The 26,983-nt window shown below is 36.7% G+C and overlaps 2 protein-coding genes across 9 annotated transcripts; both read right to left on the reverse strand.

Annotated features, from left to right (window-relative positions):
- Nucleotides 1-117: 117 nt before the first annotated feature.
- LOC111805659 (probable protein phosphatase 2C 33) lies at nucleotides 118-3,854 on the reverse strand. The gene is made up of 5 exons (XM_023690808.1): nucleotides 3,042-3,854; nucleotides 1,968-2,357; nucleotides 1,752-1,869; nucleotides 1,069-1,292; nucleotides 118-969 (listed from the first exon to the last, which is right to left on the reverse strand). Exons 1-5 carry the CDS (start codon nucleotides 3,285-3,287, stop codon nucleotides 490-492), a joined length of 1,458 nt encoding a protein of 485 aa, XP_023546576.1. The 5' UTR covers nucleotides 3,288-3,854; the 3' UTR covers nucleotides 118-489.
- Nucleotides 3,855-6,299: 2,445 nt separating this feature from the next.
- Nucleotides 6,300-18,682, reverse strand: LOC111805351 (luc7-like protein). Of its 8 annotated transcripts, XM_023690399.1 has the most exons (14): nucleotides 18,394-18,681; nucleotides 18,019-18,071; nucleotides 16,882-17,050; nucleotides 16,728-16,791; nucleotides 14,188-14,267; nucleotides 13,914-14,067; nucleotides 13,656-13,717; nucleotides 13,454-13,516; nucleotides 11,119-11,177; nucleotides 10,703-10,784; nucleotides 7,886-7,932; nucleotides 7,556-7,798; nucleotides 6,666-6,723; nucleotides 6,300-6,587 (listed from the first exon to the last, which is right to left on the reverse strand). In XM_023690399.1, the coding sequence occupies exons 1-13, from the start codon at nucleotides 18,538-18,540 to the stop codon at nucleotides 6,705-6,707; spliced, it is 1,242 nt and encodes a 413-aa protein (XP_023546167.1). In that variant the 5' UTR covers nucleotides 18,541-18,681; the 3' UTR covers nucleotides 6,300-6,587; nucleotides 6,666-6,704. The 8 variants fall into 8 exon arrangements, 4 of the variants coding, with proteins under 4 accessions (XP_023546167.1, XP_023546166.1, XP_023546168.1 ...); XM_023690398.1 differs by having other exon boundaries at nucleotides 6,300-6,723; XR_002816657.1 differs by lacking the exons at nucleotides 6,300-6,587; nucleotides 6,666-6,723 and adding an exon at nucleotides 10,466-10,518 and having other exon boundaries at nucleotides 7,757-7,798; nucleotides 18,394-18,682.
- Between the last annotated feature and the right edge of the window lie 8,301 nt (nucleotides 18,683-26,983).

Here is a 26,983-nt window from a genome sequence, read left to right on the forward strand (position 1 = left end):
TGATTTAAGCCAAACGACCAAATTCAACGCAAGGAAAGGAAATGGGTGTCATGAAAGCAAAAGTGAGGAGCCATGAAAGCAGTGGGGCCTCACAAAGTTCAAACAATGTGCAGCCTATACATCAAACCAAATTCAACACAAGATTTGCAAACCAACTTGAATCTACAGCCTTTACTTTACTTACAATCACTAAATTTATTGCCAACATTACAAATAACAGACAATTCTTGCAAGAAAATTTATGAGAACAATAACCGATGCCAAGTCGTTTACCTATCTACTATCATATTCTACAAAACTCGATTTCTACCGGTACGAGAGAGTCGACAGATTTCCCAGACACACTAATAAGGCCGGTCCGACCTCTCTCAACTTCAATTTTTATGACTCCTTTTATTCTCACTCACTAAACAGAACAACAGATGCAAGAAAAATGAGATAATAAAATCGTACCAAAATGGAGGCATTGATGAATCTTATGTACTTCCATCACTTCCGGCTGGCCTTATCTTCTTTTCCAGGATCGAATCTCGGCAGGTTTACCAGAGTGTTTACGCGCGAGACCCCTTCCAGGGCAGACCATTCTATTCCCATTTCTGACTGTTCTTCCTCCTTCCATTCATCTTCTTCTTCTTCGCTTCCATCCTGCAAAATGTTCTTGCTCGTTTTGATGGTTCCTGAACGATTCAGACCATTTGGGCCACAGAGATTTTCAACCACAACTGCTGTACTGACTTGATCTACTAAGCTTTGCTGCTCATCCAGTTTGTTATTGGAAGCAGATGATGAATTGCTGTAGTTTGAATCCAGGAAGAGGCAAATGACCGCACAGTCATCCATCTTAGAAGTTGGGTACTTATGTTTCCATGCTTTAATGGCAGTCTCCACCAGAGTTCGAGCTGCAGTAGTACGTTTTCGAGCTGATGCAACGATATCTACGACCTCTTTGTTTGACAGAACATCCCATATCTGAAAAATGAAACACAAGAAGCCAAACTCCAGACATGAGAAAAAATGGGAGGAAAATCGAGTTTTGAAAGCAAATGGTACAAGAAATTGATCTCATACTCCATCTGAAGCCAGAACAATGAATTCGTCTTTTTCCGTGAGTCGTCGATATGATACTTCAGGTATAGAGATAAGACCAAAGTCTTTGAGGCAGAAATCTCCAAACGCCCGCGCCATGGCAAGTCCAGGAGAGTTGCTGTCTGGAAGCCAGACTCGAGCAACATCAGGTTCGTCTTGGAGAGCAAAGATACGACCTTTACACTTACGGATTCTCTCTGCTTCAGCTGTTATGGTAAAAGAATTTCCATAAAAAATTCTTCAGCAACTGAGATAGCTAGTTATGATTCGAGAAATATAATCCATTGTCCAAAACTTCCTCATACGGTACGATTGTAAGTATTTAGACTCGAGAAAACTAAGTACTTTCATAAACAATGAACACTACGAAAAATAGAACACTTTTTTCCAGAAAAGTGCAGGACATTAATCCAAGATGCTCGTTTTTTAAAACATCAAAATGACGTTTCCTATGTTTCTAAAATTGTTTCTAAAAATTTTGAAAACATGGGAGGTGATTTCGAAAAATCAAATGAGAAAAAGAAAGAGAGTAGTAAATTTCATATGCTATATGTAATCTGAAGATCTTTTTCCTACGGCTTCCATTCATTTTCATCCATATCAACAATATTTAACAACAATGTAGAGCCCCTAATATAATACTCTACAGAGGAAAGAGCTAAGACCTGGAAGATTTGGCTTAAGATCCACAGTCAATTGAATAGCAACAAGAGAGTCATCTTTATCTCTCATACCCAAAACGGCTCGGGAGTCCCCAACATTTCCAATGACAAGATCCTGACCCTGAAAAACAAAGGAACTATTTTATGAGCAAAGAAACAACACACATTTCTTATTCGAAACTAAATTCCAATCATTTCCTTTCTAATACGAAATGGGACCTGTTTAACGAAAGTCACTGCTGTAGTGCCACTACAGATGCAATCTATGGTTTGGTGCATTCTGAGCTCCCAGTCCATAACTCTAAAAGCCTTAAGAAATGACTCCTTCAAAGTATGGAAAATTTCAGGTTGCTTTTCCGTTCCATCGAGATCGGTGGAGGCCCTGAACTCCTCATGAGCAGATAAAAAGGAGGTCGTTTCGTCTGAGTTTACACTTGCTGTATTAAGGCTGGTCTCTCTATGAACATCATCAGTGGTCAAGTTGACCTCCCAATGTGCACTCAACCTCAGAGGAAGAGAATCCCTCACTTTCTTCGCAACCATATGACCATAGGGACCATGGCCATCAAAGACCCCACAGAAGATCGTATCAGTTCTAGAGCCAAAATTCTGGAACCCAAATCAAAATCAGAGTCAGCAAATGTGTATATTGAGATGTTTGGAGTTTAAGATAGAAGGGATCAAGCCATGTTTATGCACATTCTATTATTATATGAAAAATGGACAAAAGATTAAGAAAATAACCTAAAATTCGACCCCACCCCAAGAAGCCATGAACAAAAAGAGAGTATACAAAAGCAAACATACAGACACCGACACCAAAGTGTTAGGAATAACGATTCTCCACAATCGTATGATATTGTCCACTTTGAGCATAAGCTCTTGTGGCTTCGCTTTGGGCTTCCCCAAAAGACCTCATAACAATGGAGATGTATTCCTTACTTATAAATCTATGATCATTCCTAAATTAGCCAATGTGGGACTCCCTCTCAACAATCCTCAACACAAAGGACGCCCACTGCACAGGTGGTTATTGAGACAATCTAAGAGATCCCTGATTCAAAATCATGATGAAACTTTCTAAAAAGATCTTCATCCACATAATTGAGGGGAAAAACACAGAAGTTGGGTAAAAAAGAAGCAACCCAAGTCAAGCAATCTGGTGTTGGATCAGATAATTAATTAATAGAACAGACTCGAAGGAAACAAGCAATCAAGCAAGCAGTTGAATTGAACTCATGGATATACATTCGTTTTCCAGCATGAAATGAGTTGAAATAAAGAAGAACAAACCTCCCAAACAATCATGGCATCTTGATTGGTCCCTTTCTTTCCCTGCTGCGTGAACAGAGAAGCCACATCAGTGGCACCATTGCCGAACAGCCTGCCGGGGATCCGATGAAGTGACGAATCCCCAAAGGAGGAATTTCGAGAAACATTTCGCCTCTTAGAACTGTTCTTGCTCCGACGGTGCTTAGCCGGAGTGTTTGGGGAACCAGGAATGGGGCTCCTGCTTTCCGCAGACAAGCAGGACCCCATCCGAAGTGCCCAAACAATGCTTAGAATGCACTCCAGACCAACCCCCCAATTGACCTCCCAACGCCCACCACTTTCTGTGTACCGATCCGTCAGGAACCCTCTTCTGTCCCACCCGATTCGGGACACAAGGCCTTTCTTTCGATCCTACCTCATCATCGCAACCTTCAAATAGCCATTTCGGAATCCGGAAATTGGGTTGAAGAAGAAATGCGAAAATCTCTGTCTCAACCCTTTTTCCTGGATGAATCGCAAAAGGGGATGCGGAAAAAAGTGGAGATGAATCTAGTTCGGCATACAAATGGGGTTTGGATTTGAGACCCGAAATTGCTGAAATCAATTGGAAAAAAGAAGAGAGGCGACTAGGAATCGGAAGAATCGGAATGGATTAGAGAAGAGGCGATCGAATCCAATAAGAAAGGGGAGAAAGAAAAGGAAATTCCAGAGAGAGAAGCGGAAATGGTTGAATGTAGAAAGAACAAATAGGAACCACCAAAGTAATCATTCAACGTTTACAGGCTGAGAACAGATTCCCATTCAACGTGTTTTTGGACTTTATGTTGAATGAATCTGTTCTGGATTATAAGATTTTGGGTCGGTTCGCCCACTTTTTAGACCGAGCATATGTCGTCGGAAAGGATTATAATATCCATATCAATAGATATGATCGACACATATCAAGATGGAGTGGTTGGAATGAGTAGTCCTTCTTTCTACAAACCAATTTCATATACTCTTCCATCACTTTATGATTAAACCAATACAAACTAACTTGGTAAGGATCGCTCCAAATAATATTTAAAATTAATATTTCATAGGATGATCATATACAATTCGTTTATTTTAGAGTGAGTTATGAACTCCTAACTGTGAGGACTTGTTCTTTTATTTGCATAGGTGAGAATGACTTTTGTAGTTGATTCAATACACCTACCATTTTGGGGACTTGACCAAATAGGGAGCTGAAAACATAATTTCACGAGATGAGATGCACTCCTCATATATGGTAAAAAGATGAGTAGTTCCCTTAAATGTTGATTTCGAGACTTAACCAATGAGTCACACCCTCTCACTGGCTCGAGAGGGAGATCATTTATGGTTGGATTATAAATAAATTGTTCATTAGAGGGTCAAGTAGTACTTAAGGTGTAAGATGTAATCACTAGAGTGAAACGAACTTTAACCCAACTGTAATTACAAATAACACGTGAAGAATTAACTTTCTTGTAATGATTATATCCATGGATATAACTTATTCTACCGTGCGTATAATTTTAGGTGGCCAGTGAAATGACCTATAATTAATTAATGAGAATAGATTAATTTAATAATGAATTAGTTTATACCATTAGAAGTTAAAAGTTGAAATTAATATTTAACCATATATTAAATATAAAAAAAAAATATTACATATTTAATTTAAAGTATTTAAATTAATATTTAATATATTAGATATATTAAAAATAAAAATTAAAAAATAATACAACACTTAGATATTAAAATAATTAATGTATATTAAATCTATTAAATAAATAAAAAAGTATATAAGACTTTTCAAAACTTTGTCTAGATTTCTTTGGCAGAAGTTTGGGTCTAATTCGAGATAAATCAGAGTTGATTTTAATATGGTAAATAAATCATTTATTCTCAACATAGATAACTTCACTTCTAAGATGTATATCATTCGCACTTCACTTCTAAGAATTAACTTTCTTGTAATGATTATATCATTCGAAATAATGTAGCCGTAAATACTTGCATTGAAACACTTTCGTTGTTGTGTGCTACTCTCTAAAATGTTCATATGGTGTTGCGTAACACTATTTTAAAATTTATAAAATGACACATCTAGCCCTAACATATACGAGAATGGGTCCGATCATGGGAAAAAATCCTTGCAATGTTCCACTTTGCCAATAACGTAATTGGCAATGTCATGGAAGCACAGTGCAGACTTCAATTTGCAGCACCCTTTCAATGTCGAAAAAATTCTATGGATTAATCAAAGTGGGCATCCTAATCCGTTCAGTTGAAATAAATGGTTGCTGCTATTTATTACCATAATCAAAGCCTACCGTTAACCGATATCGCTCTATTTGATTTTTTTCATTCGAACTTCCTCTCGTAGTTTTTGAAACTCGTCTGCTAAAAAGAGATTTTCACACCCTTATAAAGAATGTTCCGTCCTCCTCCCCAACCAATTAAAGATCTCACAAACCACCCTCCTTAAAAGTCCAGCATATAAGTGCCTCTCTTCTCCTTTCAAGCTCAACCTCCTCGCTGTCACATCTCCCGACATCTAACTCTGATACCAATTGTAACAATTCAAGCCCATAGCTAACATATATTGTCCTCTTTGGACTTTCCCTTTCAAGTTTTCTCTCAACATTTTTAAAATTGATAAAAAATATTTTATTTTTCTCCCGGACCGATGTAGGATCTCACACCACTGTGATAGTTTATTAACAAAATATATCCTCAATCAATCAATTTACCAATTTGTATGCATAACAAACATCATTAAATCCTACTAATACTTCAACTATGCAACTCTCATTATAAACACATGGTCTAAAAATCTAAAAAATCTAAAAAAGTCAAAACAAGTATTCCAATATTTCAAAAATATAAATAAAAGGATTGATTTTTTTAGAAAACAGGGTGAGTGACAAACATTTCTTCCATTTTCACAAGCGCAAACACAATCAGATCCCCTCATGAAAAATACAGAACTAAATAATATTCAACTACAGAAATGTGTGATTCTATGGCTTGCAACAATCTATTGGCTTCTAAATTATTTCAACCCAACCACAGCTTAAATTTGATATCTGTTTTTCCAAATTAAAACAACGTACAGCAACACTGAGGCTAAGCTTTCCAGCAGCCTATGTTGACGTACCTGTTTCTTTCCTAGAACTTAGCAGTAATTCATAACGAATTTTCAGATTATGAGGCAGATACCATTCAAAACAAGTTAACTGCAGAAAAAACATGAATTCAAGAGGGAGAACATTAAAAGAAACAAATTGTTCATCAGGCCTGCATATGATTTTTGGTTCTAAATACATGAAAAGGTGGTCGGTCAATAGTTATAGGTCAAATGTTACCAACTTACATACAGTGATGAAGTCTCCCCAATGAGCATATGAAGAATTGATGTATCACATAATTTAAGCCCATGTGTTAAAAGAAGACCTCAAGGAAACTACTCCCCACTAACAGCTACATATAAAATTCCAGTAATCAGCACAACCATACCTCTCTCTCTCTCTCTCTCAAATCTATTGTCAAAATAAGCTCCTGGTGGTAAATTTAAAATCAGTAGAGAAGATACACCCAACTGCAATCAAAATAGAGGAAGAAACACAGAACATGAACCTGTACTTTCACTTCCATTGGATCCACAGTAAAAACTGTTTAGTACCGGTCACGGCGCCTGCACAAAGAGCGAAAACCCATGAGAATTGAGGGGGAAATGGTAAAAGGGAAAAGGAACAAACTGATTACATACAACACTAACATGAAGAGCCGCTCATGATCTCCATGTGGTATTAAAAATTAATTAAGAATAAATATAAATCTTGAATTTCTAAGAAATCCAACCAATATATACATATATGTATGCATATGCAATGGGTAAGGAATTCCTGGATTAGGTAGGTAGAAAAGAGCATCCCAGGTCCTAAATATTCCCAGAAGCAAAGAGAACGGAAACAAAATAGTAGCTCTAGAAAAATGGAGCGGTTGTAACAGCCCAAGCTCACTACTAGCATATATTGTCCTCTTATTGGGCTTTCCCTTCCGAGTTTTCACTCAAGGTTTTATAACGCGTCTGCTAGGGAGAGGTTTTCACACCCTTACAAAGAATGTTTCGTTCTCCTCTCCAATCGATATGGGATCTCATAGTTCTTAAAGACAAATACAGAGTACTTCCTACTTGTGAATTCCTAGTAAAACTGATAAGGGGGAAGATAATACAAAATGTATATTAAAGAGGTCGAAAGATTCTTAGCTATTTGACCTTACAACATAGGGTATCAACTTGATAAATGTGATCAATATAATTTAATCCAAGGAGACTTGTAATCACTATGTTGTTATCTCAATTTTCTGAAGGATGAAGAATTCATTACTCAAGGCTGTTTAACTGCAACTCGTGTGCTATGTTCATGCAATATCATGGAGATATATTTTGCTCAGCGTGTGAAATATGAACGATGGCCAAAGAAATGACACAAGATCAAGTTGATATAGTTATTGAACAGTACTTGTGACGATCATAGTCCCTTGAACGTTCATGGTCTGTTGACCGTGAGCGTGAACGGTGACGATTTCTAGAATCATAAGAGCAATCTGAGTCTCTAATGCGTTCCCGGTCATAACGATCCCGATCATTATACCTATCACGATCCCTGCTCCTACGGTCATTAAACCTTCCACGGTCACGACTATCACCACGGTCATGGTCTCTACTAGGTTCTCTATCAGGTTCTCTACTACACTCCTTTGATCTGAAAGAGAGCATCTAGGTAATGAACAACATACTAGTATAAAAGGGAAAATTATTAAAAAAAAAAAACAGGTATAAGAACATTTACCGCTGATCATCATGTCGATCAACCTTGTGGCTTTTGTTTCTTTCTTCCTAACAAAGTGACAATAAATACAACAGAAACCACACATCATGGTAGTTCAATGGCAAATCACATCACGTCAATAGCATAAGATATCCCTAACTAATAATCATCAGCAAGGTATGCTTTTAATCTCAGGTTGTATACCTCTACGTTAATAAACACAACAGTAATACATCTTCTGGACACAAGCATGATTTGGAAAAGGAAATAAATAAATAAACGCAAATGCCAAAACACCCTTGAATTATAAGCTGTTAGAATCATATTCTAATTAACCCCCCCAAACTTAAAAAAAAATATTAGACTTGAACCATTCCATTGAGGAAAATGAACAATTAAAGAATTAGGGGATTGACAGACCCATTGAGATGTAATCCTCTCTTGGGTTTCACGCCTCTCTTTGAGCCAAGAGCCTTAGGGTGTAAAGCTTTAAACTTATCATTTAGGTCTCATTTGGATTGTTTAGTTGTAGCCCCCTTATTATTGTAGTTTGGCTCCTTCTGAGGGTTTTCATTTTTTATTTCCCTTGTAAGCTTGGTTTCTGATTGAATTTAATATATACATATATAATTAAAAAAAAAAACAAAACAAAACTGCATTACATTACGCTGCATTAAGACACTAATGGCCAATTGAAAAGTGCATAAACAAGATGTATGGATACAAATAATAATTCCACTGAGACTAACCAAGAAGTATGCATACAAATAAAATCTTATGCATAGTTCCAATAAGATTGATAACCAAGAAGTATGCATACAAATAAAATCTTATGCATAGCTCCAATAAGATTGATAGCTGATTAAGGTACTCGAGAAAGAGAGCAGGCAAGGAATCATCAATGTTGTTAAATTTTATATCACGTCTCACCTCTTTTCACAATCAAAGCTTGCATCTTCTACCAATAAAAAGCTTACAATTACATATAATAATGAAAAAATATCGTTCTTATGCCTTTAAATGTATTCATTTCTCAACCAACTGCATGAGACACTTGCCTAACGTTAAATTGTTTGACATCTAGAAATAGATGCCATTAGTAGCTGGCCAATAAAATTTACACCCCTGATTCAAAATCAATCAGAGTTCAGAATTTTCAACAGCATTATCAAAATCAATTAGGGTTCAAATTTTCAACAGCATTATGTTACACTTAAATGAACTGATAATTAAGATTTCAAATCTATTCATTCGTTAAGAAGAAATCAAGTTTCTGATACTTCCATTAAGAATACCTCGTGCCAAGAAGATTCTGTTGCCAGAGCAAGTTTTTTTCCGAAGCTGGAAGAATAACTTAGGATGATCTTAGGGTAACATGAATCTTAGCCACAGTTTAGCTAACAGCTCTTATTTGGTTAGAGGTACTAGCATGCAGGTTATTTTTTTGGTGGTCAGTTTTATATAAATAGGAGAGTTTTCCCTTCTACTTTGCAGCTGTATTCTGATAGAGAGTCCCCNAAAGAAAAAAAAAAAAAAAAAAAAAACATTTCTCAAAGACTAGTTCTCTTTCAATTGGCTCTAGGGTTTTAAATTTTCGGTGTTTATCACAGGCTAAGCCACTACCAGCTTAAAAAAAAGCACAAAAGTGGACACGCAACATGTCGTACATGACACAAATATATAGCTTGACATATTATCGGCTTACCAAAATACATTCCCTATCTTTAAACATTAAAATTTAAAAAAAAAAAAAAAATAGAAAAAATCTATACAATTCTTTAAAAAGAAGAGATATGATAATCAACATCAACAATATCCTGTCTATTTTAATATTAATTTATAACTAATATACATTTATCTTATAAAAAAAACTAAAATAGATTCAAAAAAGAACTAAAATCTTAAATTGTGAAATATTTTTTTTCAAGAATGAAAACAGTTAAAATTTGAAATGTTAACAGAATTATTTAATACTTAACAAAACACATACCTTTCGCTGTTGCATGGTTGTCATTCGCCATACTTACTTTTCCAACAATAAAAACAAACTGTTTCATTTATTGGAAAGAGTACCGTCCCTTCTTCTACCCTTTCTTCTTCCTTATTTCTCATCCCAGGAGGAGACACAACATGGGTTTTCTTCTTCACCTTCTTCTACCTTTCTTCTTTCTTATTTAAGAGACAGTGTGGGTTTGTACTTTCCCTTCTTCTAACCTTCTTTCTTATTTTCTCTTCTCAGAATGTGACGACGTGGGTTCCAAAGATTTTTTTTTTAAATATTTTTTCATGGTTTCAAACATGTCGGCATGCGTCCAAAAAATGGACACTTCAACAAGCATGTCCGACACCGACACTTCATTACTTGTGGTTTGGGCACCCCACACCAGGGGAATTAATCATATCAAGTGAACCATCAAATATGATCCAACATAAATTGATTGGTTTTCCTGTCATCTCTAATTTTAGCCCCACATCACATTATTTATTTGCTCACATCCGTTGTACCATGATATTATCAAATCAGAGAACATGAAGAGCCATCTAATTTCCTCGTGTCACAAAAGAAAAACTCATTTGTCTCTTAAGGAAAGAAAAACTCACAGATAAAGTATAACTCAGAATCTCTATGGTAGAATTTGTACATATAGCAGCACCTGAACCCATTGACAGTACCAACTTAAATACACAACTCCAAAGACATTTGATGACAATACATAACACATCTTCCAGTCTAGTGGCAAAAATATAATCAATTTTATTTTCCTTTCCCCCCCGCAAGAATCATGTATATATAACAAAAAATGGGTAATAACATGCACAGTAATAACATTATCTAACCTGAAGCTCTGCTAACTTTTCACGTATTTGTATGTAGCCAAGATGAAGTTTTCCTCCAAAATGATCTGCCAAACGACGATCACTGAAAGAAAAAGAAATTAAATGGTCTAACACTCAAAACAAAAATTCATGAATTTAACTTCATTCTGAAACTTACAAAAACATGTAATGCATGGTTCCGAATAACATTCTAAGGAACAATAGCATGATTCACAAATAAAAACAGAAATAACGCACAGTCTTTAGCTGGAAAAGTTATCCTCGTAAAACTGGGCCCAAAAGCCTGCTGGGGAAAAGGAGGTATAATTGTCTGGTCAAAACTGAGCACTAGGAAACCCCAAAGACTAACTTTACATTTTCCTGAGAAAAGCTTAGATTACTAAAAGAACATGTATAATTTGTAAGCTCAAATTTACCTGTCATAAACACTTAGAAAAGCCCCGCAGATGTCACAAACACGCAGCTTTTGATCCGTCTGGGTAAATTCCAAACAAGTGAGATTACATGACACAAGATATAAATAAATTTGCACAATTTATACTTTAAAATCAACTCAGAAGTCACAGTATAAAGCTCATATACATTCCAAAATTATAAGAAACTTAGAAATTCCTCCCTTCCACTATTATGGAATTCTAATCAGCATTCGTTGGAGGGCATCAAATCCTCAACGCTTCCTTGGCAAATGAGTTTTAATGATGAATGGTTTTGAAAGAAGAGGGGGTTGTAGTCAAACTTGAAATGGCATTTGACAAGGTCGATTGGGATTTTTTTTTTGGAGAAAACATTGACCGCATGGGCTTTGGCACCACTTGGATTAAATGGATCGAAGGCTGTATCTCATTGAAAAGAAATGTATTATTATCCATGGAAAGCCTCAGGGTAAAATTTTTTCTTTGAGAGGTATCAGGTAAGATGACCCGTGATCCCCTTTTCTTTTTGATATTGTGGTGGAGTGGGACTGTTTTAGAAGGCTTATGATCGTCTGAAGAGAGTGTGGTTCAATTAGGCTTCCAACTGGGGAGGGGTCCTTTTTCTATTAATCACCTTCAATTTGCAAACAACACAATTCCTTTTTCATCTCATTAGTTGGGGACTCTCAAAATTTTGTTTGATGTTGTCCTTGAGTTTGAAAAAGATTCGTGAACCTAAGTTGCCAAAAATCAGAGGTTATCAGGATGAATTTGGAGCCTTCTATGCTTGAACCTGTTGCTCAGACGTTTGGTTGCAAGGTTAGAAAGTGCCCAAACACTTATTTGGGCCTCCCCCCAAATAGTCCTCATCGATCCGTTTCTTTTTGGTCCCACATTGTTGAAAAAACTGAAAAAAAAATAAATAAATAAATAAAAGCTATTGTTGTGGACCTAATCCTATATGGCAAAGGGGGTAAACTTTCTCTCCTCTGAGCTACACTATCAAACCCCTACCCTCTAACTTATCCCTTTTCCTGTTGCCAAACAAAGCTGATCAATCCATGGAGAAACTCTTTCGAAACTTTCTTGGAGGGGTGACAAGGATGCCTCTAGCCTCCAAATTGTATATTGGGAAACTGTCGTCCTTCCCTTGGACCAAGGAGGTCTCGACATACACAATTTAAAGGATAGAAATCAGGCTCTCCTTGCCAAATGAATTAGGCAGCATAACAGCGGAAAACTGCTTTTTTGAGAAACCTATTGATGCAAAATATGGACCCTCAGTTCTAAACGCTTACACTTAAAGATCCTCTTTGAATTCTCCCAAGGGACCATGGAGATTCATCTTGAAACAGCAGGGTTTGGTGACTGATCGGATCAGAATTGCTTTAGGGAATGGGGCCTCTACCGTTCTTGGAAGGGTCACTCCTTTTTTACTTAAACTTCACACAAAGATGCAGCTTTGGATGATATGTGGTGCGCTGATCTTTGTTTTTGGGATTTAAAGCTTGGTAGAACTCTTAAGCATGGGGAAATTCTGGACGGGATGCAATTGGATGCCCTTCTTTCACCTTTGCATCTTACATCATAGAGGACAAACGAGTGTGGGTAGCTAAAAATAACTGTGCTTTCTAAGCTGTGTGAATATAACCAGCCACTTATGGCCACTTTGAGGAGTGATTTCTGAAAATAGGTTTAGTGGAAAAATTATGCGCTGTGTTTCGGGTAATTAATCACTAAGGTCCCTCAATTTTGTTTGATTAACCATATGATGATTTATGTAATTGACCCCAATAGAGGAGTTCCTTACCGAGTATTTCACCTTGTTTTTAAAAGGTTTTTCAGGCAAGACCATGGCACAGAAGTGACAAACAGGGTGGAGAAGTTAGTCATGGGCAACTCGAAGATTTTATGTTTTCATTGATAGAACGTTTTCGCATTTAGTTTTTCATTGATTTAAATTGTGTTAGATGCCTCCTAGTTTATGGGAACTAGGAAGTCAAACTGATAACTTTTGTTTTAAGTTATTGTTGAACTATTTATTTAAATTGCATGTCTTTTAGATTATTATTAAAGGGCACCCCGCACATGATCTTATAAATTATTTTTAACATCTTTATAATTTATTTTGAACTGTAAAATTGTATTTCTTTTAATGGCTCCGACCGTTATATGTATAAAAAAGTCGGGTCGTTACAATTAGTTCCACGATTTTATGCATAAATAGACTTCTTTTGCATATTTCATATTTTTAATACTACATTAGCTTTTCAGTGGAAAAGAAATATCATATTTGGCCAAAGAGATTAGGAGGATTCATGCAAAAAAGTTGACTCACAATTCGCACATCAGCAGCTGTATATTTGGATGAATCCACTACTGGCTCCTGCCTAGCAGGCAACTGTAAATGAACAACAAAATAACCACCATAAATAACAGGATAAGCTAGAAATACAATTAAAAATATGAGTTTAAAAAAATACATCCTTATAAGTAGAAAACATAGGTTTACACTCCCACTGCAGGAACCAGAGACAAACCTTCTTAAGTGCTTCAGCTTCCTCTAGTGCTTTTTGAGCCTCGTCAATCATTCCTTGCTCACCTGAAGGAGAGAACAATATGGATTATCACCCCTAATCGGAAGAGCTACAAAATAACGAACTTCCAATCCCCATGCAATAGAAACAAACTGAAAAAACATGATAAGATAAATAAAACCCAATAAAAACAATTAATGGCATACTTTTCTCGGAAAGTAAATTCACAATATAACCAGATGTTTTTTTAACAAGACTTACCGAGTTCCTCAGCCTTTTTCAACTTTTCATTTATCATCTCCTGTGTATGAGGATCAGGAGCTACAACAGGTAGAGGAGCCATAGGCGGAGGGTTTGGCAGAGGTTGAGGTAAAGATGCCCTATCTTTGTTGAAAGCGTCTAAAAGAAGCATGGACTGTTAAAAAGGACACATTAAATGTTAGATAACTCACATTGAATGTTAACAAAACAAAAAAATAAGAATAACTATGAAACACATGCTATGGTTAAAATAATAACATAGATGATGATGTACCTGTTTGTCAGCTCTTTTAGTCCTCAATTCATCTATAACCTCCAAAACACGAATTTTAAGATCTGTTTTGCCCTCAAGATCTGCAACAATTGACACCTCAACTTCTCAACAAGACTTCCAAAAAGTAAGGACATAAAACTAGAAGCAATCAATTAAATTAAAAACAACTTTAGAATCTCTAATACCTAATAAAGACACCCAGAAAATTGAAAGGAAAGGATGAAGAAATATTTTGAATTGATGTAACAAAAACAGACAATATCCTCAAATTAACTTATAAACTGTTCGGTATTGGTGATTTTTCTTTACATATACTAAGCAAAATGGGGTAAGAACATCCACAATTCTATTAGCCAATTCAAGAGGGTCGGCCACCTCGTCACACACTAGTCTTTTCCAAAATAACCAATACCTTACCCACTATCCCATTTACTGCATGTAAGGAACATGCACTACTAACAAACTCAGTCACTCAATTTCCCATTTTATCCCTCCTAGAAAACATATTTAAAATAAGTGCTTAAAATTACCATCAAGGTCCAAAGAAACCTTGTAGTAGTCTTTTTGAGTTGCTTTGCTAATGGCGCTGCTAGGGCTCCATAATTTGCCATGAATTGTTGAAAGTAACCCATAAGACCCAAAAGCCTTAGAATTCCTTGAGATATGTAGAAATGGTCCAATATTGATCACTCCCATTTTTCCACATCAGCTTCCACCCTAGACGAGACCCAGTGCCCAAAATTGATGCGACCATAAGCAAAGCAAGACTTCTTAAAACTAATTAGAAAAAAAAATTGATTGTCCCTCATAGCTGCCCGAAATGTTTCAAATGGGTTGCAAATCTAGACTATAGACCAAAATATCATTGAAAAATAAACCAGCACTACAAAAATCATTGAATGGGTCAGTCTTTTCCTTCAGTTTGTCCAATATTTAAAGTCAAAAGAGCATAGGAGAGCATTGCAAGTGTACAAATAAGGAAGCATATTTCATTGATGAATTCCTAAATCTCAAAACTTCTATGCGCAGGTATACAAATAAGGACGCAAATTGATGGCCCCACCCTAATTACAAGAAAAGACTCCAATAAAAAATAATGTTACAAAAAAAAAAGTTTGATTAACGTACAACATATCGAAGAGTTAAATCGCACCAACTCCCAAGGCTCATATCCAGACTCTCATGCCCTCTAAAAATCCTATCATTCCTCTCTACCTGAACATCCTAAANAAAAAAAAAAAAAAAAAAAAAAAAAAAAAAAAAAAAAAAAAAAAAAAAAAAAAAAAAAACTTATCACGAAAAGGAAGGTTCGAAAGCACCACCTCAATCATAGAGGAGAAGTCCTTGTTATGAGCCAAAACAAAATCAAAGGTCCTCAAAAAAATGAAAGACATTCTTCTTGTGTGTTCACTTCACATGCCTTTAGAGCTTCTTCAAAAAAATTTTTTTTTTTTATTTATTTAAGTTTCTAACCCTAAACGCAAAGGTTTCTGCATTAGGGCTTTCTTCTCTCTTTTTTTTCTGTCTATTTTTTTTTTTTTTTACATATTTTTATAGCTCGTGGAAGAATTAGTTACAATAGAATTTCGGGAGTTAGCACTACCTCTTTTGTGAATTTCCTTTATCAATAAAATTATTGTTTCTTCCGTTCTTCGATAGTTTGCCATCAACTCACCCTCGCTGCAGCCTACATTGTTGATAGCTCTCTCTCTCTCTTTCTCTCTCGCTCTTGGTGTTCTTTCTTCTTCCATTAGCACTCTCTCTTTCAGTCTCTCTCTTTTCTCTAATTTTCTGTAAGCTCTCTCTGTCCCTCTAGGTCTCTCTTTCTCTCTCTCTTTCTCAGTTGTGATTATTGTTGGATTGTTTCTTTTTTTCTTTTTTCTTTTGTTTGTAGTATTGACTCTATGTTGAAAGAATAATATTTGAATGTTCTTCATCTTGTATATACTTTTCTTAGTTGAAGTTCATTTCTTTCCATGTATGTTTTATATACTTGTATTCCTATGTATTTGGTATACATAGTGCACCTTATAAAAAAAGGGGTTTTTCTGTTCATTGTGCGCTTTGGTGCACCTCAAGCTTTAAAAAACATTGATCCGAATGCATACAAAAAATATTAAAAGAAATAGGCACTCTTTTTCAGATGTTTTTTTTACATGTTCAAGCATGTCTGTGCAGAGCACATCAAACATGAACATTTGGCTACAAACAAAATGTTTGTGTTTACTAGCATTGACCTATATCTCTATAGATAGAAAGGTGAAAAGATGTATACAATCCTAAAACTCAAACACATCTCTCAAGGTATTCTTACATGCAGTTCTAAATGAAAAGGAATAACATAATCCACCACTTGTAATAAGGAGAGAGAATTATAAAAAGATTGGGATCATCGACATTTTGACACAACTCTTATTATTTCCAACAAAAAAAAAAGGTAAGCAAACCATGATATGGAAAGAGAAGGAATAGGTCTTGGTATTTAAGAAAAACTAGATAAAGAAACCATCCAACGCTTCCACCAATTAAAACGCAAATACCATATTGGTCGGCTTCTTTCAACTTCTCTTTAATTTGCTTTGATAACTCAAGTACCTCAGGTATCTGTAAGAACAATCAATTAAATAAATAGATAAAAATATATATGTATCATCATAAAATAATTATATTTTCACTATATGCCCTAACAAGTACCTGGGTGACTTCAGTGACAGAAATCGCAATAGCAGCCTTTGCATCTTCTTCCTCAAGTCGCTTCAAGGCTCTAGCAATTTTCCTATCACACTCAATAATGAGACGATCTATAACATCTTCCAAGTCTCGGTCATAGCTATGAATTCCTTTAGTCTTTGCTTCTTCGTATCTAGAAAGAGTTAAAAGAACATATGTGGAACAAATGAAGTATAATTGAAATCTTCCAATTCTACCTAATTTGATTTACCATTTATGTAATTTGGAACCCCTTAAACTAATTTAGATTTAGATGGGTAAAAATATATACATCTTCAGCAATGGTTTTTCAGATATTTCTTAAAAACAAATTGGCCAAGGTATATTCACAAATACAAAAATTATTTGAACTCATAACTTCTTACCGCTCTAAGAGGACTATAAAATTCTCTCTTTCTAGTTGAATGTTAGGCAATGAATCATATGCTTAGGTTTTCCCAACAAACTGCCAAAACAAAATTTTTACAGCCTACACAATTTTTTTTTTTTTTTTTTAAACAGCCCAAGGGCAAGGGAAAGAGAGAACCCTCTCCCAAGAGAGCTTCAAGAGGGAGGATAACAACAAAATACATCATTGTAGCTATGCACCACCAAGAAGCATTTAGCTTGCTTTATAAGGTACACAGTACGACAAGTACTATATGCAACGGAAGTAAACGGAAGTAAACGTAAGGTTTAAAAGATTCAACTTAGTCCATATATCCATGAATTGTATCAGTCAATTGAAATAAGATAATAAACACAAATATCCCCACATGAAGGAGAAGTAGTATTAGTTTGAAAGTAGAAATGAACTTATGAAGTAGCATCAATAAGCTGCAGGTAAGACATGCCTTAATTACAGTCATCAAAGGAAAAATATAAATATTTATAAGAGAAATACAGTATAGAGTTGACTGAATGGAATAGGTCTCCTTTCAGAAACTCTTTAATCCACCAGCGCACAATTAAAGTTCCAGTTCGAAGCCAAATTATGATAGCATATTAACCAACTCCATGGCTCTAGCACGATAGTAAGTTAGCATAAAAGAAATATGACGGAGTAATTCCAGCAATGCTATTGAAAACAAACACAGTGGCCTGTAACTTTATCAAGGATACTCTTTCCTAAGCTGCAAGGAGTGGATTTTCGGACATGGACCCATATCCATTTTCTGAAACGGAATATGAATTTAGTTAAAATACTGTAAAATTAAATTGATCTGTTAACAAAAAGAAACAAGGAAAAAACACAAATCGTTGATAGCAGAAACCAATTTCCCATAACATTAAAACAAATTATCTTCAGCATTTTTTTCCTTCCACCATTCCATTTCCAGATGGTTGATCATCCAGATTTTTCCCAACAGATAAACCAACACAAGCACACTAACATGAAAGAGTCCAAAACAGTAGCCGGGTGATCTGACTAACAAAAGATGTCCCTAAACAAAAAAAACTAGGTAGGAAATAGAGGAAAGATTGAATTGATCTAACCGTGAGTTGGAAGAGCTCATGGGGACAAAGGCCAACTAAAAACATGCGGCACACATCGCGGTCGTAGTACTTGCGGCTAACTTCCTGCACGTCGCCATTTCGATTCGCCCCCATTAGCTGGTCCAGTTGCTTTCTAAAAGCATCCATGGCTATCTCTCCGTAGCTCTCTCTGCGTAGAAAACCTTCTCAAACAAAGGGTGTCTCGGCTCCAGAGCGAGGATGTCGGAGTCAAATACAAAATTAGGGCTGGATTTGATTTGGGGCTTCCGGTTCAAATCTTTTTCAGTTATTTGGGTGGAAGCGGATTGCCAAATTGTCTTTCCCGCCATAGAGGACGATACAAGTAATTAATTTGATAATTATTATTAATTACTTAGCCTCAATAATATATTTAATTTATTTACTACTCCATTTTAATCATTTTTTTTCAAATAAATAAATTTAATAATTTAACTAGTATGATATTCAAATCCATAAATTAATTATACCATCTTACACTATTAACTAGAGATAAAATGAACATTTATAATTAATGAAATATTTTTCTGAGCTCTTACTCGGTTTTTTTATTAGTCATACATGCAACTTGAAGAAGACGATGAAAACAAAGACTAACTCCAAGAGTTTTAATTAGAACTTGACGTGGAATTTGGGCACAAGAGATGGACGCCAAAGTTGGAATCAATGAAAAAAAATTTAAAAAATAGACTGTACCCATGTGGGGAACGACTTTGTGTGCTCGTGCTCAAGGTGGATTCATGGATTATGAGCCTATTAGGAGGCCCACGTCCACACGCAATACATGTTTGAGTGTACTTGTGTTATGTTGAGAGGTCCATGTCCATTTTCATATGTAATACATGGCTTATTAAGTGTACTAATAGCTCTATGTGAAAAGCCCTATGTCCATATCCACATGCAATACATGGCTTACTAAGTACCCATGCGGTTCCTCACTTCTCTTAAGGTGAGTTTAGCGAATAACGAGCTTTGTTGGAAGACCCATGTCACAAAATCATGATCAAGAGACACAACTCTATCATCATGATCAAGAGACACAACCCTATCAGGATGGTGAGTTTAGCTCATAACGAGCTTTGTTGGAAGACCCATGTCACAAAATCATGATCAAGAGACACAACCCTATCATCATGATTAAGAGACACACCCCTCTCAGGATGTAAGGATTCGAGTTTCTGGAATAAAATTAAATCAAATAAAAATAAAAGGAATAATTAAATATTTTCATGTAATCTCTCCGGAAATCGAGGGATTTCCTGTGAGACATTTATTGCTAATAGAAACATTCCTATTTCTCTAAGTTTCTTGTTCTAAAACCTATAATGCCTTATTGGAAATGTCTTATTTTTATATTCTTATGTCCTCCTTTTACCATTGGCTTTTTGGCCCTTAATCTCATTTTAGTTAATTTCAATCCATTAATGGATGTTTTTTATGATAATAAATCTACTTTTAATTATTAACTATTTTTAGTATGTTGAACTGTCATATAAGGTTGGGAATAACGATTTTAAGGACTTTTCAATCACTCAAATCAGAGTTAAAACGAAAAAAATACAGTCAAGACAATGTACCTAACAGATGATGTGGCATCAAAATTAAAATGATGGACAAATTAAAGTCTATAAAAGTATGACTTTTATAATTTTGGAAAAGTAACAGAGTTTTTTCTTATTATTATATTTCTAAATAAAATTATTTTTACAAAATATAAATTTGAATCTAACGGTTACTTAAATCAATTTTTATTATTACTATATTATATTATTATATTATCATATTTATAATAAATTTTGAAATTTTAATTTCACGGTTATTCACATAACTTTTTATTATTATTATATTATTATATTTATAATAAATTTTGAATTTATCATTTGACCCTTGATTTTTATTATTTTTATATTATATTATTATTATATTTAAAAAATTAAATAAATGAATTTAAAAATTTTCTTGTTTATTTATTTTTAATCTCCACCTTCCATTACTTCTAACACAATCTAATGGTCAATATTAATTCCTACTTTTTGCCACTCTTCTTTTCTATATTAACTCATCAACTTGCCAATATTACAACTTCTATAAAATCTCCAATCCTTATTTGTTCAAAGTCTCCATTGTTTTTGTTGCTCTCTTCAAGCTTCCAATTTTATTTTATTCATCTTATTCTTGAAAGAGATTTTTTATTGTATTGTGAGAAAATAGTTGTGAGTGCTTCAAATTGTAAATCTACTCTTTGACACAGTTGTGGTGTGTTACTCCCAAATTCAAATACTTGTACCAATTTGATCCTGCGCCATGGAAAGAATTGAGTTTGCTCTTGAACTCGTAAAAAGAGCGGTGTAGTGGTTTGGTTCTGATCCGTGGAAAGAGTCAAGAAAGTTGTTTATTCAAATTCCCAAGAGGCGCTTGAGGAGTGGAGTAGGTCGAGTTTGACCGAACCACTATAAAATTACGGTGTCATATTTTCTAACTCTTTCCTATTTAATTTCAAAATCATTATTGTGATTTATTGCATGTTTTAGTTTATTATTGTTTTGACTTCAATTATTTTGTTCTAGTAATTATATCTACTACGCATTTGTAAAAAGTTTCATAATTAGAAAAACTAATCACGTTTAAATACTTCTATCATTAAAACCATATTCACCCCTCTAGGGTTGCCATACCGATCCAACATTTACATCCCTTGAAAATGATTTTCTCTCCAAACTTTTCTCTCGGAACATTAGGGTTGTTATTTCGGAAAAAGGATTCGAGTGGAAGTAAGATATAGACGTCAAGATCATCGTGCTTGTGTCGAAGACACTGTGTGACCAGCGGAGACAAGAAGTTGCGTCGGGGGTCGTCGGTGACGGAAAGGCGTCGGAATAGGTGAAGGTGTCGCGTGTCGATGAAATCGGGGCTGCGAGAGAAACGAAGAAGGCTACATCGTCATCATCGGTACGTCGTTAGAATCGAAATAGGACAGCCGCATCGTTGATGGCGCAACGACGAGTTAGGGTTTCGCGTGGTTGCGGGTTAGGAAGACGACGAAGCAGGACGGGTAACCCGCCTCACGCTCAGCCTCCAGTTCGGCCCAAACAGTAACAGGCCGTGTTTCCATCGGTGGCCCAACTCCACAGACGCACGTCCAAAGAACCTGGCAGCTCCACGCGCGTACTCTCGGCTCCACATGTGTACGTCGACTCGGCTCAGCGGCTTAGTTAGTCGGCTCGGCTTATCGGCTCGATATCACTATAATATATCGATTTCAAGGTTTTCAGCTCTCCTGAAGCCGTTTCTGCCCTTATTTTTATCATATGCGATTAGTATGGTTCCTAACCGTCAAAGGCAGATTCTGTTACGAGTTTATTTTGATAAATAGCATGAGATTTAGCTAGGGTATGTTATGAAAGGTTCCTAAATTTTTCTGTGGTTATTATAGGACATAATTAACCGTTGGAATTAGCTTGTTGTGAGTGACTTCGGTCAAGGCCATCGAGGTAAGTGACTTTACTGTTGGAGTTAGCTTACTACGTGTTGTATTATGGTGCGTGCCCTGTGGCCCCTGCATGCACCATATTTAATGTGATGACTATATGATGTATGTATTATGTGACCGTTTATGCTATGAAAAGTTATGGATGATGTTGATTGTTGATTGTTTATGCTATGAAAAGATGGTTGATCTGCTAGTATTATATGTCATGAAAAATGTTGATCGATGCCATGGATACATGTAGTATTATCGAGTCATGTCATGAAATGCTTATGCAACTGAAAATGTATTTTCATGTTATGTAATATGTCATGTAATGTAAGTCATGTGAGATGCCATGTAATGTAGGAAACGTATATGCGATGTTAGCCATGCTTATGTAATGTCACGTTAGATATATTAAGGGATCTCATGCATTTATGTATGTCACTTGCATAGGGATAATTCCCCTTTATGTTACGAAAGAATGAATTACGATATTTATGTTCGTGATGATATCATATGGGTCCTTTTTTGTTCTTTAGTGTCCGGCAACGTGTAATACGTTCTGCCCGACCAAGCCAGGCCCAGGGGGTACGTATACGAGCCCACCTAGTGGGTCCATGTGCGCGTACATGGGCCGTGTGTGAAGGAGTACCCCACATCCAACCCTTCTCAGAATAGAAAATTAGGGGCATTACAGTCCAATCTAAGCCACCTCATTAGTACTAAATCGTAAACCTACTAATCTAGGTATGTATCATGACACCCCACCAATGAAGATGAGGTATTGGTCTCATGGTATACTAGAATGGACATGAGAGTGGTCTTGACTCTCGTGATATAGTTTGTAAGCTTTCAATAAAGTTATTATGGATGTTTATTCAGTAAAGATTGTTATTGAATAAAGTGAATTTTACCATCATTAATCTAAATCCAATAAACTAAGAACACTTGGCTATAGTATGATTACTTGAACTATATGTAGAGACATAAGAGTGGATCAAGTTCAAGTATATAGTCAAAATGATTTATAGTACAGGGATAAGGCTGAGTACCTTATTCTGGGGATACTATGGATCCGGCCCACTTTTGTATATGATATAAACAATGTGATCACTAAATTGTACATGTGGAGACATGTGAGTGGGGGCATCCTATGCAATGAGTATTGCATAAGATCAGACCATGAAGAAAATCACTCTCACTTTATAATGTCGTTTACTGCTGAGACTGATTTTCTTTTCATTCGATGACTTAGGTAACTCGATCTTAATCCTGAGCTAACCATGAACTCCTATTTATTCGGAATTATCCTTAGATTTGCATGGGTGAGAGTGGCTCGAGTTCGTTGACTCAATAGGCCTCCCATTTCAGGGGTAAGACTTCGTGAATGGGTGGGGACGTGGGGTGCAAGATGGAATTCACTCCTACCCACTTTTAGGGATAGAAGAGAGGTAGTTCCCTTAAGTACTAACTCCATGTCTTGAACAAGGGGCCCAGGTTTACTGGTTGGACCACAAACCTGTTGTTCATTAGAGGATCAGTGGTTAACTCAAATTTGCATGCTTGCCACATAATCCTACACATTTGAGTGGAATTTTGAGTGTCAAAATTTGGTGATCTCAAATTTGCATGAACATGCAAATATGACTCTATAAATAGAGTGATCAATGTATATGAAACTTCTTCTTTGGAAAAACCTTGAGAAAAACTCTCACAAACTCTCTCTTCATATATACTAGATCCCTTCCAAGTTTAGTCACTCACCGGATTCCACAATCCCGTTCTAAGGCCGGAGAATAGTAGAGAAGACACTAGTGGTGGTTCGAAACCGGTTCGTGAGGAAAAAGGAATTTGAACTACAAAAGGTTAGTACTCAAACTCCTTGAGTTTAAATACTTATGAACATACTAGTTATTTACTATAATTGATGTTCTAAGAGTGCCTAAGATCCAAATTGCTTCCACATGTGTTATATTAACACCATCATATAGAATGACTCCACCTGAGTTAGCGGAGCTACGAAAGCAGCTGGATGAACTACTTACTACCGGGTTCATCGGTCCTGCAAAAGCCCCCTACGGGCCCTAGTGTTATTTCAAAAGAAGAAGGATGGTAGTCTTCGCCTATTCATAGACTACCGCGCCCTAAACAAAATCACTATCAGGAATAAGTACCATCTAACCATCATCACCGACTTGTTCGATCGATTACATGGCGCTAAGTACTTCTCGAAACTCGACCTAAGGTCGGGATATTATCAAGTTTGGATTGCCGAGGGAGATGTACCCAAACAACTTGCGTCACTAAATATGGGGCCTTTGCCTTTTGGGTTGACAAATGCCCCTTCCACATTCTGCACCTTGATGAACCAAGTCTTCCATGAGTATCTCGATAAATTCGTGGCAGTCTATTTGGACGACATAGTGATCTACAGCTCCACCATGGAAGAGCATGAACACCACTTGTAGTTAGTTTTCAAAAAGCTGAGAGAACACCAACTATATGTGAAGAGGGAAAAATGCGCATTTGTGCAACAGCGAATCAACTTCTTTGGACACGTAATAGAAGCAGGCAACGTAGGTATGGAAGAGGAAAAAGTCAAAGCCATCAAGGAGTGGAAGACCCCCTCCTTAGTGACAGAAGTGCGCTCCTTCCTTGGAATGGCAAATTACTACAGGCGATTCGTTGAAGGATTCTCGAAGCGCGCAGAGCCCTTGACCGAACTATTAAAGAAGGGAAACAAGTAGGAATGGACTTCACGTTGTCAAGAAGCCTTTGACAACCTTAAGAATGCCATGATCAAAGGGCCAATTTTGGGGATTGCCAATGTGACGAAACCTTTCGAAGTCGAGACGGATGCCTCAGACTTCGCCATAGGGTGTCCTACTGCAAGAGGGACACCCCATTGCAAACGAGATTCGGAAGCTAAACGAGGCAGAAAGAAGGTACGCATCATCCGAGAAAGAAATGCTGGCAGTGGTCCACTACTTACGATCTTGGAGACAGTACCTCCTCGGAGCCAAGTTTGTAGTCAAGACTGACAACAGTTCCATATGTCACTTCTTTGATCAACCCAAGTTATCATTGAAACAAGCACGTTGGCAAGAATGAGTGGCCAAATTTGACTTCCAATTTGAACACAGGCAAGGTAAGGCAAACCAAGCTGCAGACGTCCTAAGTCGGAAGAGCGAACATGCGGCCCTGTGCATGTTAGCTCATTTACAAGAAAGTTGAGCGAAACGATACGAGAAAGTATCGAGGAACACCTAACCAAAGACCTGGCCGCTCAGGCCATCATGCAGCTAACTAAAGAGGGGAAGACTCGCCAGTTTTGGGTCGAAGACAATTTACTCTTCACCAAAGGAAATTGTCTTTACGTCCCCCGTTCGGGGAACTTGAGGAGACTCCTACTAAAAGAATATCACGACACACCATGGGTGGGCCAGAATGGGTGGCAGAGAACCTATGCCCTCTTAAAAAGGGAGTACTATTGGCCGAACCTCCGCGACGATGCGATACAGTTCACAAAGACCTATCTTATCTGCCAACAAAACAAGGTTGAACGAAATAAAATTGTGGGACTACTAGAACCTCTACCGGTCCCATCTCGACCGTGGAAAAGTGTTTCTCTGGATTTCATTACACACCTCCCCAAGGTAGGAGAAATTGAGTCCATCCTGGTCATCATTGACAGATTCTCCAAATATGCCACATTTATCCCAACCCGCAAGTCATGCTCAGCTAAAGCGACCGAACAATTATTTTTTCGATATGTAGTCAAGTTGTGGGGCATTCCCGCCAACATTGTCAGCGATTGCGATTCGAGATTCACAGGGACCTTCTGGACTGAATTGTTCAAGCTATTGGGGTTGAGCCTAAACGTCTCTTCGAGTTATCACCCCCAAACCGACGGACAGACCGAAACGTTCAACAGTATGCTTGAGAAGTTCTTATGTCACTTTATCGATGCGCGACAGAAGAATTGGGTACATATGCTTGATGTCGCTCAGTTTAGCTTCAATTTCCAACAAAGCTCGTCGACAGGAAAATCCCCTTTTGAAATAGTATGCGGTAGACAACCACTCATGCCCCATGTTATTGACCACCCCTATGCTGGGAGAAGCCCTCAAGCGTACAACTTCACCAAAGAGTGGAAGAAAACCTTCGAAATAGCACAAGCGTACTTGAAGAAAGCCTCCCGAAGAATAAAGAAGTGGGCAGACCGCAAATGACGAGCATTAGAGTTTCGAGCTGGTGACCAAGTTATGATCAAGCTGAGATTAGAACAACTCAGATTTCGGGGGAATCGGGACCAGCGACTAGTGCGAAAATATTAGGGACCAATTGAAGTCATTGAGAAAGTCGGAAGAACTTCATATCGTCTCCAACTACCTACATGGATGAGAATTCTGTAAGAAAAAGAATGCAACAGAAGGGGAGAATAAACAGAGACACAAATTATTTCTTCTTTTTGTGGTGTCTTTAGAACTTGGCACCATTTTCTTTATATACTAAAAAATTTATCTATTTCTGCTGCAAATCAGCAACCACTCCACCACTCCTACTACTCCACTCCCTACAAACTAGTTCCTTCCCCTACTTACAATATTTCCGACCTTTTTTCATGGAGAAATAAACAACAGAAAAATAATAATAATAAAAAACAAATAATAAAAACAAGTTTATTACCAAAAATCACTCCTCTAAACTTGTTTAACTATGTTGAATCGACTTTCTTCAAGCCAATCTTCTCTCTTAACTCTAGAAACCGTTGTCTTGCTAACGACTTTGTGAGAATATCCGCCAACTGTTCATCTATGTTCACATACTCCAATTCAATAGCTTCAGTTTGTACACATTGGCGAATAAAATGGAATCTGGTATCAATGTGTTTATTTCGATCATGGTAAACAGGATTTTTCGCCAACGCTATAGCTGACTTGTTGTCAACATTAAGCTTGGGTTTTATTGGAAGTTGACTGATGTTACTCAAAATCCTGCCCAACCATACTCCTTGACATGTTCCAGCAGTTGCAGCTATATACTCAGCCTCGCATGATGACAAAGCCACCACCTTTTGCTTCTGTGATATCCAGGTTA

The sequence above is a fragment of the Cucurbita pepo genome, chromosome LG11 (assembly GCF_002806865.2).
Source record: "Cucurbita pepo subsp. pepo cultivar mu-cu-16 chromosome LG11, ASM280686v2, whole genome shotgun sequence".
Taxonomy (NCBI): domain Eukaryota; kingdom Viridiplantae; phylum Streptophyta; class Magnoliopsida; order Cucurbitales; family Cucurbitaceae; genus Cucurbita; species Cucurbita pepo.